Here is an 18,010-nt window from a genome sequence, read left to right on the forward strand (position 1 = left end):
TGTTGCCTAAAACCTTTAAAGTATTAAAATTGGCAAAGGGCATGTCAAAGCTCTTGTGTTTGTGTAACAGGATGCAGAGTAGGGAAAGATACAAGTCAAATTAAATTGCATTGCACTCCAGATCACCCCTAGACATGACAATGAGATGGATAAATAAGAGTATTAAACCTGGGTTATAGAGTAGCCTGTATACATTAACCTCATGTTCTGTAAATCTATCAGTGCCCACAACTTTTAGAAAGACGCCAAGTCCACACCTAAAAGTCTACATTTTTATTTACTATGCATAGGTCTATACATCTTAATGACAAACTAGAACAAGGACAAATAAATGATCTGACAGTTACAAATGTTAAAAGAAAACATCTTGAAAACATTGGGGAGATGATTCACCCCAATGTTTTAATTTGCCTAAGATTTTAGGCAACAAAATGGCCATTCAGTCTAAATATCAGATAAGAAGTGGATAGTATAAATACCCTATACTGTTTAAGCATTCGTGGGTAGCCTATATTGTTTCATTGACAACTCTTGGCCACTGAGCACTGACTACATAATGTACAAGGTCAACTAAAAGGAGATCCTATAAGCTTTTCGAGCGGAACCACTATATTAACCAATATATTTTAGATATTATTCATATTAACTGTTACAAACAACTATCTTAAACCCTTTACCGTTCCTAAAATAGAAGTGGAAGATTACATTTACACCTTCACACACTTGGCGGTATTAAACAACCTTCCCAAGTTTGTTTCATGATATGAAACAAAAGTTTGCTCTATGTGTGCAGTTCATCCTTTGAGTTCATCAGCCCCCGATCAGCCCCCGTTGGACTGACAACCACATCCAAGTATCCAATCACAGCACGCCTTCTGTTGTAGCTATGGGATCTAGAGATACCATGCTTCTTTCTGATTTGCTGCTCACGCTGCTGTGGGCGGGCATATGATAAGAGCTCCTCCTCCTCCAGGATGAGCACATGTTTTGAAGATGGCACCCACCACCAGCTCCAACCCAGAGAAGAACGACAACAAACACAAAATGCAAAAGGACAACGTAGTCAAGCTTCTCACACGCGGAAAGCTGTCGGGAAAGTTAGCTCAACACCTTTTCAGGGAGCTGCCACCTCTGGTACGTGTCCCCTTGAAGAACATTGTCACTGAAGAAGACAGAGCACGACACACTTTTATTGGCTTTACTAAATGTGGCCGATACGTTCTCTCCTACTGCATCAGCAGCACCCAAGGCTGGACTAATTACGCCTACCATCTGTACTGGTGGGAGTTTAATCTGCACAGCAAACTCAAACTGGTCCAACGTGTGCAGCTTGTTGACCACAAAGAGATCATCACAGAAGAAGACCTGTATTTTACAGTGTGTGAGTGGCCCAATGACGACTCCAAAATTGTCATATTTGCTTTCGATGCGAGCCATACCAAGGTGCTCTTCGTCACCATTTCTTCCAAGCCCCCATCTGCACCTTGCTCTAACTGCTATCCTATCCCAGTGTCAGCAACCTCACCAATCATAAGCACAGACACAGTTAGAGGGGAATGTCTGAGGCATGGATATAGGCTCACTAACAGTGACAAAGTGGATGGCACCCTCATCTTCCATGCAGCCTTACAGATGAAAAAGGACCAGGTTTTCCTGTGGGACACCCAAGATTCCCTGATAGTCTGTGGTATCTCATTCTGTCCAGAAGGTGGGCATAGGCAGTCACCTAAGATGTTTGCCTCCGTTACTCCTCCATCAGAATCAGGATCAGAATTATCAGTCGGGGACTGTGACCGTTTTTCCACCTCATCATCTCCTTCTTCTTTGTCGTCTTCTTCCAGTTTACCTCATAGATACCCAGAAGGCAGGCAGAGATCAAACTGGGCATCCTTCCCCTCCTGGTCCTCCTCATCCTCGTCCCCATCTTCATGTACCCTAACCCCCCCCGGCCCCCCGCCAATCTCGCCCTGTATGTGGGCCCTGAGTCTTGGTGAGCCCACTGATGATGTCGACTACAGACACCTGCACTACTGCTTCTCAAGTGCAGCGTTTCAGACTGATGATGATCGACTTTATTGGGATGAGGAGGAGATGCTTTTTTATCCCACAGATCTGACAGGAAGGGACCTGCACTTTTTCAGTGGTTCGCATAAAAGCCCATGTGTCTGTGTGGAGCAGTTGACACTGCACTATGAGACACTGATCAATAATTTGATCAGGAACGGTACCTGGGGCGATCAGATCTGTGACATCTGTGACTATAATGACTATGACCCTGTCATACTGGATGTGTGTCCAGAGACCAACCAAGTGATTATCGACATTGGCCTACTTTTGCTGCACTTAGTAGAGCCCAAAGAGTACCGATCCAACCTGCAGGTCAGCCTGGACCTCAACACTGGGATGTGCTGGACCATTGGGGTCGGTGACCTCACAGAATTCAACAGGGAAATCACAGGGGATTGGAAGAGTTCTCACAGGAGCTCCTGTGCAAAGTGTCCTGTAGTCCCTGATAACAGCTACATCCACTGCATGGATAACACAGCTCAGGAAGAAGGAATGTTGGTAGACAGGGACCGATGCACCTCAATTGTATTTTGAATGACCGTGACATTTGCATATAACAGGCCACACAAGTAAAGTACAAAATGTACACAAGGCCTGGTCTTTATTTTCTATAAATAAACCTTTGCACTTATTCACATGTGAGCGACAATGTGTCTTCTGTGTACTAGAGAAAAATGACCTTTTGGCGTTTGTCCCTTTGATGTATAATGAAGAGGTCGGTCTGGTATAATTTCAAAATGAGCTACCAAATTTTGAATATACAGAATCATCCACACAGCACTAATATTGACCTTAAGAAGTAGATGGTGTATATCAGCTTAATATGTAATTAAATCGTTTCAACAACTCATTCATGAATTTATCTTGCCTACCCAGGATATTAATGCAACCTTAATGAATGGGGAAACATATGGAACCATCTAACAGAACAGCTTTTTATAAGATGTGAAGAAGAAAAGTCGAAGGAATTATTTAATGAAGATTCTGGAGCAACCCTAACCCTAACCCTGTAACAAACTCTTTAATATTTGGATGGTAAAAAATAAAACAAGTGGGGACTGAACTGTAATTTATGAAAATGAATGGGATGAAAATGTGCTTGACTGATCAAAACAATCAAATAGTCCAAATTAGATAGATTTACTGGAACATCAAAACCAAGTATTTTAGAACAGCCATAATGGCTACTGTAAATACCTCTTCAGGATTATGTTGGAGGATGCCATGCCAGGGAAGCATGAGTACTTGGTAAAGTGCCACCTAACATAACTGTATAGAGGGTAATCTATGCACGTGACATCACGTGACGTTATGTGGGAATGCCTACCGACTGTACCGAGTGGAAAAAACTACTTTCTGGCCTTTGAACAGCCCATACACCCAAACAGAAAAGTCCTATCGGATTGCATTAAACGACGTTAAACTCACTTTGCCACTCGATTTGCCATCGACTTTATGCATGAGCATACCCTCTATATATGGGCATGTCAAAGCTCCAACAGGATGCATAGTAGGGAAAGATACAAGTCAAATTAAATTGCATTGTAATCCAGATGACCCCTATATATTGAAAATGAGATGGATAAATAAGTTATAGATCAGTATGTGACTACATACATTAAACCTTGTATTTGTAAATATCAGTGCCCACAACTTAAAGAAAGACGCACCAAGTACACACCTACAGCCAAATACTATTTTTATATACTCTTCATATACATCTTAATGACAAAAACTACAAGGAAAAAGAAATGATCCGCCTTACAAATGTTAAAAACATATCAGTAAACTTGAATTAGATTGTACTTGCCAGTAACAAAACATGTTGAAAACATAGGGGAAATGTGGCTACATTCACCTCAGCAGATGCCTTCTTCAAAGCACAACTGCCACTTACACTAGTGCAAAGAAACCATTCTGGTAAAGAACAGAAGATGTCATACAAAGGTCTTGTATTTCATAAGACTATTATTGCATGCCTTCAGTGGCCGTTTGAGGTATACAAGCATTGATCTGGCAGTCAAACATCCAACTGAATTGAGGGCATAATTTACGTCTTATTCTGCAATCAAACCATCTCTGCGAAAGGATATTTACCTTATTACTAGTTCCAGAATATTGATGATTGAGCAATCTTGCATCGATTTCTCATGACATACTTGGAGTGCTTTGGACGTTATCGTGGAGTGTGATGACGTTTTATTATTCATTCAATTTACATTTGTAGGCATCAGATGAAAACCATAGTGTACGCTACTCTCTGTCCTCAAAACAATAGCATTTACGGAGTAGTCAAATTGAGAAAATGACTTCAAACTATCCTAACCAAAGTACTTGCCTGGCTCCCGACCCCCAATTCTACCATTTGTAAATAGACAACCTTTCAAATTTTAATACCCCTTAACGATTTTTGGCAACAAAATGGCCATTCATTCTAAATATCAGGTAAGAAGTGGATACTAGTATACTGTTTAGAAGGATTCGTGGGTATATTGTTTCATTGACAATCTCTTGGCCACTGAGTTGGCATCTGATTCTTAAGTACAGTATTACTGCATAATGTGTCTATCCAATCCCCTGCATAGCAACATAACAGTTAATATCTTAAACCCTTTACCGTTCTTAAAATAGAAGTGGAAGATTAAATTTACACCTTCACCAGGCGGTATTAAACTGGCCCAAAATTCATGATATGATAAACAGTTATCAGGACGACACCTTTGTTTGCTCTATGTGCAGTTCATTAAAAGCTTGAGTCAGAAAGTTAAGATAAACATCTAGCATGTATTCATTCCTAGTTTTTTGCCCTTTCATCCAAAAGGTAGATTTACAGAACAAAACATGACAGGTCAAGTATATTCAAGGAGCAAATGCATACTGAACACTTCTAAGGTGGTGAGTACAAGTTCCACTGGAAGAAATGTTCATTCTTCAAGCTCCCACGGTGGAAATAAAGACAATATTAGAGTTAAGATACCCGTGTGAGAAGACGTTCTGTGATACTCTTTTTTTCCTCAGTTTCATCTGACCTTCCTAGTGCTTGTATTAAGCGAATGCACCAAAGGATGTACACATGAGCTATACAGAAAAAAAAGAAGAGAATGTAACACCAACATAGCACATAAACCCCTAGAAATAACTAATGTGTTACATGATGTTTATCAGCAGCCAGTCTAATGACCCGTTTCTAGGCCATATTCTTCCAGCAACCAGGGGCTAATAATGAGATGCAATGCATTATCCATTAGTGGTTGGCTCTGAAATATGAATAAACATTTAACATATTCTATAATAGATTCACAACAATTTGTTTCTTTCAAGGCACTGCATACTTAATATATGCCAGTCAAAAAATGGAACCAGGTGACCCAAATAAAAGTTACACTCTTTGGAGTTGTGTGGGAGAATGCCTTCAGAACTACTGCCCACTGTGCATAGTTTCTGGCCAACATTCTAGATTGTACAAAGAGGACCCCCATCACCCAGTTCTAGAATGTCTCTCATCCAAATTCCACGTATGTCCACAGAATTCCAGAAACAGGAGGAGAGAAGGAAGACCCGACCAAGTGATCAAAAACAGGGATTGAAAAAGAGAAAAAGATGAAACACTGATCCAGAATTTCCGATGGAATGGGTGAGAATTCCACACCTTCAACGCAGCAATGAAACCTACAGCCCAAACGTCAGTGTAAGGGTGGGGGTGGGGGGTCTTCACTGCCTTGTTAACTTTGCTTTGCCTATTAATGGTGTGGACGTTAAGACACTTGCCTGAGGACCCACACGTTGACCTTGGAGACAGCCCGGGAGTCAAACCCCACCAGAGCTCACTCTTATGTAACTCTCCTATATTTTCTCCCTCCTCGTTCTCTGTATGGTCTCAATAAAAGGCAGTGGGGTGGGTGTGTGTGTGTGTGTGTGTGTGTGTGTGTGTGTGTGTGTGTGTGTGTGTGTGTGTGTGTGTGTGTGTGGGGCATAGGGATAACAATTCCGAAACTCCTGTTTAACAAAAAACAACAACAAAAAGCTTTGTTCAGCGGAATCAGAGCGCTTTGGGAATTGAATGGAAACCCTAGGATACTCTCAAAATCGCTGTTGTGGTTTCAACTCGGAGTAGACGAGTCCCTCTGCCGAAATGGCATCCCCCAGACCCACGGTCCGCAACGGCTGCTTGCAGACCAGCACCGGTGTGAGGTGGAAGATGACGTTGCCGCGGGCCCACACTGTCACGGGTTGTGCGGGGTCGAGGGTCAGCCTCGCTTTGTCCTCGGCGTCGAACGAGCTGTGGAATTCCAAGGGCGATTTGAGCTCCACCTTGCTGACGTCGACCACGTGGAGGCCGCAAGCCTGGGTGCTCGCCACTCGAGCCCCGGCCATCACAGCGGCCGCCTGGTTCCCCCAGTAGCCGTCCACGGCGGCGATGATGTGGTAGGCAAGGGTGTGGAAGTGTATCCGTGTCAGGTCCGCTTCGGATGAGGGGTCGACGCGGCCGTGCTCGTCCAGGATCCAGAGGAGGATGTCTGCAACTCTGCCCACGTCCGGGATGCCCTTCCAGGCCGGGAGGTCGGCGTGAGGACCCCCTCCGGCTTGAGAGAGGAACAACAGCTCCTGCTCATTCAGACCGATGGAGCTGACGATGGGCATGACCTGCTAACAGGAACACAACAGCCTTTAATGAAACACTGGATTAATAATTAGGAACTAGGAATGTGCAATTTTGGGAAAAAGTGTGGTTGCGCCGACGCGAGTCATGGGTTGCGCCACCGAGACCAGAGGAAAATGCTAGGACCTGAGGAAAACGTTGGGAGGGTTACCGTTGGAGGCCATGCAACGTGCAGATCCTGCGTTTGTGATGAATGGTGTTTTGTTTTTAAGAAATAGGCTCTTCCCACAAGCCAATTACATTGTCACGTAACTCCAGGAGGAAAGAGGGGTCTAACTAGGGGTTTGTCATGATGCTGAATCCATTGCAAGCATTTGTTTTGGCCCCAGAAAACGATGGTTTAGTGATGAAAAGTTTTTTGTGGGCGTTTTCTTGGGCCATTTATAGCCCAAGGAATGTTTCTTGTGCAAAACAAATGCGTGTAATGGATTCAGCATCATGACAAACCCCTAGTTAGAGGGCCCTCACATCCTACTTAAAGCAGATTCTTTTCTGGGTATAGAAAGTCGATGGGAGCCCAACTTGATTTGGCCGCTGTGGCGACCCCGAAGGTCGCCGACTCGGGTGCCCTAGCTAAATCATTAGAGCATGCCCTGGGCTACATCTGTACAAAATGTGGCGCTTTCAGACTAATATAGCACAAAATATATACTAACCCCCCATTACTTTGGAAGCCTATTACGGACGAATGGTATGGACTACATTTCACTTGAATATGTTTATCACATAGGTCGAGAGATCATGTGTACCGATCTTTGTGAGATTTGGAGATAATTTGTAGGAGAGGGAGCAAAAGTGTGTTTTGAAGAAAATTCAAAATGGTGGAAAATCTTTACTGACGCAAATGGGTGTGTTCTATATAGGGAGATGCGTCACATCCCAATGAATCCAGGGGAAAATACATTTAAATTTTAAGACCTACTTATCAGCAGAAACATAAAGTGGGCTGATATAGCGCCACCATGAGGCTGACTGGCGTAATCTTTTAATTATTTTTGTTATCATTCTGAAGCTACCCCCAAGTTTTAAACTGTAGCCCTTATGGTTTCTGAGATAAAAATACTTGAATGGGAGTCTTCTCGATTCCCATATAAGTCAATGGGAAAAATGTATACACTAATATATTAATATCAATTAAACTATACAACCTGAGTCTACGCATAATGCAAGCACACAATTCCCTGTGAAGCCGTCCATTTGAAATATGGCTTGAGTGCGTGCCACAAAAACTGTGGGAGGAGTAGCGCGGCAAAATAAAGTTAGTGCGGAATAATTAAGTCGGATAAGTTGCCCTGTTAGGGCAACCACACCAATAGTTATATTACTGGACTTTGCTTGTTAACAGAAGAAACATGATGCGTTCAATTAAATATGACAATTAATTAATTTTGAAAAAAAAAAAAAAAAAAAAGATCTCTGTTTTAGGCACAGAGTGTGTTAACTCATTTAGTGCCCATGAAATTAACGGATTATAAAGTCCACGATGCCACCTTCAGGCTGGCATCACCACCGTTATCTTATTTTGAAGGCCAGAAGTCCACAGCGCAATCACTTCCGGTCTGACGTCATCGGGTCCTGCGCCGGAACCGATCCTTGTCCACGTGGAGTTGTGTAATGGCGGACCGGGAGCTTTTATACATGTGTAACATAAGCGAGCATCTGCCTCCATCCTAGCTTCTAAAGTGTAGTTTTGAGATAATGGACATTAAAGATGAGATCCCCCGTCCACCTCAATGTTATGGATGGGACTATTTTGTGCTTGTGGAGCTGTGATGATGCGAAATCAGCGACGGATTTCGTCTCCGGACCTCCGGCCATTCTTCTCGGTAATGTACTCGCCGTTACAGTAATATATTACTTTTCGCGAGATATCTCGGGAATGGCACTACAGATACTCGAGTACATTTCGCGAGATATCTCGGGAATGGCACTAAATCGGTTAAGTGCAGTGAATTAACTACCGGTATTAAATAAAAATCACACTTGGTGTGAAGTGGACCGCAGCCTCTTGCCCGCAATAAACCGTATAAATGATATACAATAATAAACCTGTGTCCATGTACCTCCTGCATTATGGTGTTCATGTAATCTCTGTCTGTCATGCTGGCCAGCTCCAGGTGAACAGGAACCTCTTTGCGAATGTCTGATATGATCGCCACCGCCTGACAAACAGGAAGCAAGAGGAGGTTAGACACACCAAAAGATTACATGGAGAAATGCCACACCAAGATGTTTCACTGAATGTCCCCTACTTTAGTTATGAAGCCCTGCAAACTGATTTGCTGCAAACATCGAAAAGGTGACTTTCCGGGAGTAAAGACGATGCATTTCAGTTGTTTAACAGGGACTCCTTCACTCTTTTGACGACAATGTACTAGGCTATGGTCTTACTATATTTCATGCCCTACAGTATGCCAACAATGTTAACTTGTTTTCCTCTACACAAGGCAAGACCAGCTACATTAACGGTTATCAACCACCACCCTTATCATATAATACAATGCAACCACACTCAGGCAATTGGCAGAAAGAATTGTCATTGCAACCACACTCAGGCAATTGGCAGAAAGAATTGAGGTGCCTCTGGAGGATCTATCATTAGAATCATTCTGAACATTATAATGCTGCCTGTGAACCAATGCCACAAACACACACACATACTCTTGTGATTCAGAATCTAAATGTAAGGGGTAGGTGGCTTCAGCAGACCTCTTTAAGTCTGTCCTCCCACAGCTGTCTTCCCTGTCCCTCCATCATGTGCAGTCCAGACAGGACCACCAGTTCGGGCTGGAAGTCCTCCAGGCTGGCTGCGAAGGCCTCCAGGGAGCTCATCCCCCCGTTGGAGACGTCATGGGAGAAGATGAAGCGGTTGGCCTGTGGAGCCTGTGTTGGACCCCACTGTTCACCTGGAAACCACAAGACATTTAGCTTTTTTTCAGCTTAGCCTTGTTCTTAGTCCAGGGGTCTTCGACCTTTTCAGGTCAAGGACCGCTTAGCTGAGAGAGAGATGAAGCAGGGACCCCCTCTACATATTGTATAAATGTGTGATGCAGACTTTCATCGATTTCATGGATAGATTCATAGACTTGTTTGACAGCACTGTCATCAGTCTATGTTGGATTCATGTTAATGTTTTGTAAACTTGACCTTTCACTATGTACTTGTTCTGCTCTTTTTTACGTCTACACCAACCTATTTGCTGAAAATAGCCGATCTACAAGCTCTCAACGCCTCGTGCTGCGAGGAGTTGAGAGCTTGTAGATCTGCAATTTTTGGCTAAAGTTCTCAGCGGACTAGGGATGCGAGCGTTCAAGTTGTTAATTTAAAAGAATGATCCTACCACAGAAGGATTTGGTGGACCTCCTGTAGCTGTAGTAACTCTGAGGACCCCCTAGGGGTCCCGGACCCCCTGTTGAAGACTTCTGGCCTAGCACATTTTCATAATTTTATGTCATAATAAAACTTCTCTTTGAGTTAGCTCTTGGATCTCAGTTTATCAGCCAAACAAGGGGAGGTGGTTCACCACAAAGATGAACTGGTAAACAACCGTGTACTTCAATGGGTGATGCAGACTATGGTGTTGGTTTTCACCTGCTTTGTACTCCAGGATGAGGTGGTATTCGTCTACCTCCTGAAGGGAGCCTGGAGGGACGTGGATCTGCTCGTCCAACATCTCATGGAGTTTAGGACCAATTGGACCGCATAACAACACCTGGGGGAGGAAAGTAGTTCCACATTAAGCATGATGCCTTTTTGGTTTTGTATTAAACATTATAAAGTTAGTTACCTTACACAGAATCAAAGACTTCTATGGTAATACAGTAATCATCCAGGCAACAAAGCCACATTATCATTTTACACCACACAAGCAAATTAATTGAGATCAACCAACATAACGTGAAGGTTGTTTGCTTCTGAGTAAAAAAGCTAAGTCAGCATTAATAACAGATATTCTATACATCCCTAGAGAGGTTTATAATAATAAAAACACAAGCCATGTACCGAAAGTCTGGGGTAGGAGGCAAACTTCTGTCCAATGAGAGCAGCATTTCCACCCACATACAGCTGGGAGAGGAGAGAATGATAAAGAAGAAAACGGGACATGTAAATCTAAACTCTATAATGGCTGAGACAACAGCAGACTTATGAGACTGTATAAATGAATCACTGAAGGTCACTGAATTTTACATTACTGTATGAAATCTAGGTTGATCCACTTCAAAACAGAACATGTATAATTATTCCATGTACTTGCAGTCGTATTTAGAATCTATCCCAGTGATTCTTTATAAATAAGACTTTTTATCTTCAAGACATCGCAGGTTCGAGTTTTCAGTCTTGGCTCCCTGGTTTCTAGTCGAGTTCCTCATATTCCCACAAAACGAATTAAGATCTCTACAGGTTTTGCACTAGGAGAGACCAGAATTTTGCATCTATCATGAAGTAAAATAACAATACTCATACTAATGGAACTTATTCTTTGTCTGTGAACCCTGATCCACAGGCTGAGAAAAATTGGTCTGTATGACATTATTTTGTAAATAAATAAATAGGATGCTTAGTAGTACACCTGCTTAGTCATTTAACACAGTATGTAAACTAGATTAGTGAAAAGGTTCACCTTGGCACCAGGGTACTCTGCCGCTGCTCGCGCAATCCTCTGAAAGACCTCCTCATCGCTGAAGAAACGCTCGGCAGCCGCCCCCCTTCCCATGTAATGGATGAATGCCTCCTTCAGGTCCTCTTTGGAGTGTAACACTTCATGGTCCATGCCAGCCCCTGGGTCCACAGCCATGGCCTGCAGGAGTCCTACTCCAGACACCACCACATCTACACATGCATTCACACTGGAGGGAAGTGAAGAGGGGAACTTGATGTGAAGTGCCATTACATCACAGGATTCAACTCAAGCTTCAACTTCACTTTATTGTCACATCATAGTTTTACGCCAGGCATAAACGAGAGTCTTTAGTGTAAGCTTACAACAAATTGCAGTTGCATTTAAAATAAGAATGGGAGTAAAAATATCAAATATCAAAACAACATATTGAATATACATAAATAAAGTGTGTAATAAAGACAGAGTCCCCCAGTCTCGCCAATAAGTCTCGTCAAATAAGCATAAAATGTATGGGAATTGGAATTATTTACATGTTATGTATACATAAGGTTAGAGTACCAATATAATGGGTGAATGTAATCACTGTAATTACTCTGCCTGCAGCAATACAAGGCAAGGTATTATAATCGCTCATTCTGTATCGTGAAAAGAATACGCTGAGAACGGATGGGCAGATTTTCATGACATTTGAAGGCAATGCAGTCTGCCCTGAAGAGATGATTAACTTTTGGGGCTGTAATGTAATGATGGCTATGTTGGTCAGTCAGACTTATCTCGAAAACTCCCGGCTGGTTTACAAAGATGTACCTTTCTTCATCCCCAAGGGCTAAGAGTTCTAAACTTGTAATCCCTATCTGAGTGGATCAGATTTGGATTTGGGATGTTACAGTTAAAACATTATTTGATTAATCAAACATATACTTCTTATTTACATATCTTTTGCTACTGTATGTTCACAGAAACATATTGATTCTAAAGCTGTTTTCTGGTTTTCAACAAACCAAAATCCAAATCCCAGTGGCCTATCCTCTAGCACCCACATTAGGACAAATGTCCTAATAATACAAAGTTGTCTCAAAATCTAATAATCAGATTGACATGAAACTTGCTGAGTGCATTGATGCTCCTGAACCCCAACTATTTGAGTGACCCCATGACCTTCCCTATAGCACCACCTTCAGGCCGATATTCTGGCATTGCATACATGCTATCTCATTCTTAAATGTGTTTTCCACTGGAATATTATAACATGGATAAAAGATAAACATAAATTGCTGGCATAGGCAGTTGAGAGTTTCTCATCTTTATGATTACGTACTATCATGTTACCAATCCCAAGTTAGATGAATGTTAAGGGTTCAGTACGTAATACTCAATCAAGGTGTCCCAAATTATGCAAAACTAGGTATTTGATCAAATATGGGGTGAACAAAAAATTGCTTTCATCTGCAGGCTGGCAAATGTAACTATTTTCTGGTCGCATGATATTCAGCGAAAAATATCTTTCTTATGAAGCATTCTGTCAACAGTTTTGCAAGGCAGTCTCACTTTCACTCTCCACCAGTACGCGGCACGCAAGAGCTCAATGTATGTAAATGTTTTTTTTTTGTTCGTTTTTTCAGTGAATCTCTTACACCAAGATTGTGTTCATGAAGCATTTTGTTCACAGAAGAACAGTTTGTTCATACAACTAAAGTATCTTACATACTGTAAGTACCACCACTGTAAGTACCACAGGCACCATGTTGACTCTACCAGTAAACAGATGCTTTTCATTCCCACTGCAGCTGTGGGAGTAATCTGCCTAATTACCAGAGATTACTGCCTTTACATGCAAGAAGTTGTAAATTAGTTCAATAGGCAGATCCAAGGATGAACCCTATGGATTTGCGCCGTTTACACTTTTAGTCTTGTTTAATTTATCTAAAGTAATCTTTCTGTGATATTGAGAAACTAATAGTAACACAGAATGCTGGTAAATAGCTGCCTCATGTGATGTGATGTCTACAGATATCGCCACTCACTAGACTCATCCTTGTCCCACTTCACCTGTAACTTTTTCATGCAGCAGAATGTGTAAGGCAGAGTGAATTCCAGTATATTGGTCACATGGTGCTGGTGAGAGATGGGTTGATGGTTCGCGCTCCAGCTATGTTGGTTACGAAAGCACTGGAGTAAGAAGAACACTCCACAATCAACTCACCCCACGGCCACTTTACTCCACTGTCGAGTAGGCAGGGTGATCAGCGTCTCCCAGGCAGTGGCGATGGCCTGCTCAAAGCTGGGCCTGCTGTTCTGGTTCTGAGGGTCAGGCTGGAAGGGTGCCATGGTGGTGATGTACTGCAGGATGTCTGCTGGCAGGTCGGGGGTGGTGTGGTAGAAGTAGCCCACAGTCAGAGCTAGCAGGGCAGCTAGTGACGCCTTCCTCCACATGGTTCAACCTCAAACACACTCCTGGAATGAAAGATGTTTTCATTACAATCGGTGTTGAACGCCACTCCGGTTATGCAATACTGTTGTACTTGTGTGGTTCCCCTGACATCACAGTGACATCAGAGCATGATGTCAGAGCGACCAACCCATAGAACCACAGTGGCAGGCGGTGACAGAGATATACACAGTACAGGTACATACATACATACATACAAACAGACAAGCTGTGACCGTTTACATACTAATCTGCGACCTACGGTCACAATGAGGAGGTCTAAAATGACACTTTATTTACAGTGTGCTGTCTGTGAATAGAATACATTAGAAAACCTCCACTACCTTAAGTAAAAAACATGTCCAAACACGTTGTTTTACATGAACTGGTTATCCAGCACCTTTCAGCGTGAAAAAACTGGGTTGCATGTCAGATTTTCACATCTTCTTCTTTCATGTCATCGTCCTTGATGATTGGTTGACAACATTTTATTTCACAAGATTTCTTGTTACTTAGGGGAGGCCATGAGGTGGCTGTCGTCTTCTCCCCATTGCTGACGTCGGCCTAGGCAGGGTTTGAACCACTCGCCTTCCGCATGAAGGGCATATGCAGATTCTGCACTAACCACTAAACCCACATCACGCCCCCAGATTTTCACATGTACTCCATGTACTCCCAACAACCGCAAAAGCTTCAGGCAAGCATTAATAACCTTCCAATTCCAATAATTATGTCCTTTTGTTGAATACAGGATTACAGGTAAATGTGAATTTAGGCACAGGTCAGTCACTTTACAGGCTAGTTCGTTATCTAAGATTTTCTATCAAACTTTTGAGAAGATTCTCAATATGTCCCCAAGTTTTGAAAATGAGAAAGAACTATGTACATAAAACAATAACATAAAAGAGCAACCTGTCATCTGATCAGTACTGATGTAATGGCTGTAATCTAAAGCTTGGGTTTTCAACAGGGCATTAAAGTGTTGTGTGATAGGATTTTATTTGTATTATTAGCAAATATCACACAAACAAAACATTTAATTTACAAAACGCTGATGATGGTGAAACCATCAACGTTGCACAACATCACTAGGAGGAAATCTAACTAAGAAAAGGGGGGGGGGGGGCAGCAATGAACCCACTGACTCACAAGGCAAAAATACAGAGATCACAAACTCAAACCAAGCCTGTCATATTTTGTGCTAGAATCTAGCACAAAATACTAGGACTTGTGCCCTCACTGCCCTGTGCCTGCATGTCTATCTATCAGCTAGATAGACATTCAGGAACTCTGAGTCCTAGGATGAATGGGTTGAAGCTGGTAAAGGACAATAGATAAGAGAATCTCTCCATCCCAGAGATAAAAATTATATAACTGTACATTTACCGCTGACGCTGATAACATGAAGATATTAAAAACTGGCCAAATGTTTTCATGTTTTCAAGATCCAAAACTGGACATTTTTCTGCAGCAATTCTATCAATCCTGGACCAGGAAATGTCCCCATACCAATAAAATGACCCTCATGGTCACTCCGCCCTTCAAAGATTCCTCATCATCACTGCATCCCATTCATTCACAACTCCACAGTACTGCACAGTTGATGACTGACACGACAACTTCAACTCCTTATTCTTGGGATTCTTAGGTTGGGACCAGTGTCTCCAGTTAACTTTATAATAACCAATACTAATATAGCATTTATGCATCATATTTAATTATATGGGTTCTCCTTTAAGTTGTCTTTATGCTGTGTAAGCCCCGTCCATCGCCACATCTGACGTGGACCCCAGCACTGGATCCCACACGGTATAATGTTACAGCGAACGTGGAAGCGCCTGAATGGCTGCCCCTCAGAGCTGCGTTGCAGTTCATGAGGGCACAATCCATAATACTTGTGGCTTAAACTACACCAGAATAGCATGGCTTTTAATCTATATCGCTACACACAAGTTTAAGTCTTCAGCTTCCTATTAAGCTGGGTAAGCTAATAAAAGCTGGTAACAGTTACCAGGTAACAAGGACTAGACAGTTAGCAGTAGTATTACTATACATACCCGAATTCAAGCTCTTGGTAATCAGGAAAGGGGAGATTGTTGACAGTTGAGAGTTAATGTTCTTGCAGGAACGGTATTTTAACTGGTTGTTGTTGGGAGCCGCCGCTGACAGGAGAAGATAAAGAAGAACATTGAAGTGAATAGATGCATGTAGAGACAGTCTATCCCACCAGCAGCAGGCAGACTGTGGAGATGAGAACAGAAAAACAGTGTCGCTTCCGCCTACCTCGCAATGCGCATGCGCCCCAAACAAGCTCAGAGGCGTCAATTGGGTATGGCAGCTGCCATACCTTGGCTACAGAGGAAAGTCAGGAGGAAACAAAATAAAATGTACTTCTTAAAATACATTCATAATGCCTGTTGCTAAGGTATGGCAGCATGAGTGGTGTCTTGCACGCGCGTGCAAGACACCAGTCATGTTGCCATATCTTAGCTTTTGCTGAACTGACGCCACTGAACAAGCTGTCAAGTGGCCGGGGTCCAGGCATAGGGTACTTTCTTTTACCTCTCACAGGGTAATTTCATGCCAACTCTAGGGGTTTCATGGTCTAGCTCCAAGAATCCTGCCACCACTCTTATTTATTCTAAAACACAACTAAAGACCAATTCTTGCCACTGCCTTAGTTATTTTTCTCTTTTCTTTACTCTTCTGCACTGTAACTGTATCTATTCATTTTCATTCAGTTTTATGTATCCATGTAATTTTAAAATTGCGTTTCCTTCCTTTACTTGATGTTCTGTGTAAAGCACATTGAATTGCCTTGTTATTGAAATGTGCTATATATATATCCTGCAAATAAAACTGATTTGACTAACTTGCCAAGGAATGCAAGAAATGACACAGTGGTATTACTAGATCTAGGCTACTACTGTAGATCTGTTTAAAGTACCATGCATAGTCGAGAGAAAAGCACTCTACATTTGAGTACTGTATCATCTTTTTATAATTGTTTAGATTTTTTGTTTGACTATACAGCTTGCACAAGAAAAGTCAAGTAGCCTAACATTAATCACAGTTAGGCGTACCAAAGCCAGTGAAGCCTTAGGCCTATTAGACAGGATTAATATACATGTATCTGCAAGTAGGCTTGCTGAGTGTGAGCATGGAGGGGAGCTTGGTCACTCAACCAGGTGAAATGTCTTCTCGTTCCCAGACGTTATCCCTAAACCACCAATTCTTTACTTAAATTATTTTCAGACTATAATGTTCTTGTCAGTACTTGTCAACTGTTTTGCCTGAGGCTGCGCTAATAAATGGAAAGGATTGTGTTCAGAAGTTGCTCTGGTTACACTTAAATCTGGGCAGTCAAGTGAACTGAACTTACAAAGATCTACCTACCGTAATGGTGTAAAATCATCTTTGCCAACTTTTATTTTGAGTCATCCAGAAACATTTATGAGTAGTTCACAGAAGTGTCATTTCCATTTTATTATTCCAACAACACTCACAGTAATTCCACAAACGTACATAAAAAAGAACTTAAAGAAGCCATCTTTAACATTGAAGAGGCAAAGACATTTAGCTGAGAACTGCTTTAAAAAACACTATGAAACAATTATATACAATAAAAAGAATAAAAGTCTTTAACTTGGTTGGCTGCATGACACTGCCATCTCTTCACTGTGTTCATGCTTAAGAAAACAGACTCGCACAAGCCTGTGCAAGATGTTTGAAATGTAGCTCCAGTAGTCAACTATTGCTCAGTACACACACTTTGACTAAAAAAACCTAGCTGCACATCTTTTGTCATATACACATATTTTATCACATATCTGACACATATTTTAGCATTTTCCTGACCCCGTTATTAAAATATAACATAAGCAGGTAACGTTCAACTTGCTCAAGAACACAAACCACTATGTTGACCAGGTCCCTTTTTGGAAACCAGACAAATCTGCCATTGCATGAAACAAAATTGCCCTCTGCTGATTTGGTCTGACACCGCTCAGTTGTGATTGGATTTCACTCCCTCCGAAGTAGTGAGGGACAAATCAAGGCCCAGTATGCAAATATGGGGTGGATTTATCACCAGAGGCATTTGTTTTAACTCGGACCTTGGAAAAGCTTGGTCTGTTTGTACACACCCCGACTATCATGAGTACAAGGCTTTTAACCACTTTAAACAACCCATCTTTTGGACATGTCATTATTGGCAAACATAAAACACTTTTTA

The 18,010-nt window shown here is 42.0% G+C and overlaps 1 protein-coding gene across 1 annotated transcript; it reads right to left on the reverse strand.

Moving 5' to 3' along the window:
• Positions 1-3,875: 3,875 nt before the first annotated feature.
• adpgk (ADP-dependent glucokinase) lies at positions 3,876-15,957 on the reverse strand. Its single transcript, XM_080736506.1, has 8 exons — positions 15,834-15,957; positions 13,552-13,802; positions 11,349-11,574; positions 10,730-10,792; positions 10,319-10,439; positions 9,437-9,633; positions 8,791-8,889; positions 3,876-6,711 (listed from the first exon to the last, which is right to left on the reverse strand). Exons 2-8 carry the CDS (start codon positions 13,779-13,781, stop codon positions 6,148-6,150), a joined length of 1,500 nt encoding a protein of 499 aa, XP_080592632.1. The 5' UTR covers positions 13,782-13,802; positions 15,834-15,957; the 3' UTR covers positions 3,876-6,147.
• Between the last annotated feature and the right edge of the window lie 2,053 nt (positions 15,958-18,010).

This window comes from Nannobrachium achirus (assembly GCF_963921795.1).
Source record: "Nannobrachium achirus genome assembly, chromosome: 11".
Lineage (NCBI taxonomy): Eukaryota > Metazoa > Chordata > Actinopteri > Myctophiformes > Myctophidae > Nannobrachium > Nannobrachium achirus.